The sequence below is a fragment of the Sinocyclocheilus grahami genome, unplaced genomic scaffold (genome assembly GCF_001515645.1).
Source record: "Sinocyclocheilus grahami isolate Dianchi unplaced genomic scaffold, SAMN03320097.WGS_v1.1 scaffold370.1, whole genome shotgun sequence".
In the NCBI taxonomy this organism is placed as follows: Eukaryota; Metazoa; Chordata; class Actinopteri; order Cypriniformes; family Cyprinidae; genus Sinocyclocheilus; species Sinocyclocheilus grahami.
In genome coordinates, this window is record NW_015505549.1 from 610,620 (window position 1) to 612,835 (window position 2,216).

The window sequence follows — 2,216 nt, forward strand, 5'->3', positions numbered from 1 at the left end:
TTCAAAATTGAGATTTATAGATCATGAATAAATACGCTTTCCATGGATGTATGGTTTGTTAGGATAGAACAATATTTGGCCGAGATACAACTAAAATATTTGAAAATCTGGAATCTGAGGGTGCAAAAACATCTAAATATTGAGAAAATCATCTTTAAAGTTGTTCAAATGAAGTTCTTAGCAATGCATATTACTAATCAAAAATTAAGTTTTGATATATTTACCGTAGAAAACTTACAAAATATCTTCATGGAACATAATCTTTACTTAATATCCTAATGATTTTTGGCATAAAAGAGAAATGTATAATTGTGACCCATACAATGTATTGTTGGCTATTGCTACAAATATCCCCCAGCGACTCAACACTGCTTTTGTGCTGCAGGGTCACATATTTGAGCATGTCAAACTAACTTTACTTTAATAATCACACCCTTCTTGTCTCCGTGTTTGTCTCCCGCAGCTGCGTTTCTCACGTTGTGTCCCTACGGTCACGAGGCCGTCCCGAGACCCGAAGGACGAGAGGGTGAGAAAACCAGTTAAATTCTGTCGACTAAAGCACTTCACCTTCCCACAATCCCCGGTACTAACGTCCCGTCGGCCTCCACAGACATGAACGAGTGCGTGGAGAACCCGGGCATCTGCAGAAACGGCCTGTGCATCAACACGGACGGCTCGTTCCGCTGCGAGTGTCCCTTCGGATACAACCTCGACTTCACCGGCGTCAACTGCGTGGGTGAGTTCACACTAAACCCAGACGATTTCTCAACTCCCAGTTAACCTCACTTCACCCTATTTTGGCTGTTCTCGATGACTGCGGGAAGGTTGTGGGTTCAGATCCCTCGGGTTACAGCATCAGAAACTAAAAGTATCAAGCCAATGATAAAGGAGTTAGAGAGGTGGGTTATTAACGTCTGATGTTACAGATACGGACGAGTGCTCGATCGGAAACCCCTGTGGAAACGGGACGTGCTCAAACGTTCCTGGTGGCTTTGAATGTTCCTGTCAGGACGGCTTCGAACCCGGACCCATGATGACCTGTGAAGGTACGCTCCGGAGATAAGCTGCACTGTATTCCACTATACCACATTTTTACAGGCATACATATATCATACTTTAATCATTTAATAAAAAGTGTTTTATTTCATTAATAAACTGTTCATAATTTTACAATCAAATCCAGCTATTTTAATTTTGACAAGTTAATAAAAATATTGAATCATTTTAAGATGTTTTATATACCGTAATATAAAATAATTGTATATTTTATATAATGTTTTATACATTTTATAAGAAATATATTTATAAGAATAATAATATAAGAAATATATATGTGGATTTTATATTAATTTATTTATAATAATGTATTTAATTCTAATTTGTTTCATTATTAATAAATGTTCTAAATTTCATAAACAATACTAGTAATTTTGATTTTTGAATTTAAAGTGTTTTATATAATTAATAAATTGTTCCAAATTGTATAACTTTAGTCATATATATATATATATATATATAATACCAGATGAATTTACCTAAGAAGCATAATTTTGAAGATATACATAATTTATAGGGTTTTTTTGTGCATTTTTTAAAATATGCATCTTAATAAAGTATTGCTATATTACACAATTACACTTCTTAAGTAAATTAATTTTGCTTTAAGGATGTTTATACTGGGAAAAAAACTGTCAGTATAAAGTAGTTCTAATGCAAAATTTTGAAAGTCTATCATAAATTATATATATTAATATATAATAAATTATGATGTAACATTTAATACTTTATATAATGTAATGTAAAGTGAAAATAATCTTTTTCAAACATTTTTACAGACATATAACTATATGCTATTAAGTCTTATCTTATGCTTCGTAAGTAAATGATCTTTGTTTTAAGGTGATTTTTGTCGATATAGAGTTGACATGATAAATTAATAATTAAGTGATAAAGTCATGGTTTCCTCTTTATTTGATGTGTCCAGACATCAACGAGTGTTCGGTGAACCTGCTGCTCTGTGCTTTCCGCTGCGTCAACACCTTCGGCTCGTACGAGTGCATGTGTCCGACGGGATACGTGCTGCGCGACGACAACCGGATGTGCCGAGGTCAGTATGACTGATCCACATCAACACACACACACACACTCACACACACACACACACACACACACACTCACACACACTCACACACACACACTCACACACACTCACACAC

The 2,216-nt window shown here is 34.8% G+C and overlaps 1 protein-coding gene across 1 annotated transcript in view; it reads left to right on the forward strand.

The window, feature by feature from the left end:
• LOC107549363 (fibrillin-2-like) overlaps positions 1-2,216 on the forward strand; it is an 83,115-nt gene that overhangs the window by 69,464 nt on the left and 11,435 nt on the right. The window contains exons 47-50 of the mRNA XM_016230410.1: positions 464-526; positions 611-736; positions 927-1,046; positions 1,985-2,107. Of these exons, the coding sequence (XP_016085896.1) occupies positions 464-526; positions 611-736; positions 927-1,046; positions 1,985-2,107 (432 nt within the window). The remainder of the gene's footprint in view (positions 1-463; positions 527-610; positions 737-926; positions 1,047-1,984; positions 2,108-2,216) is intronic.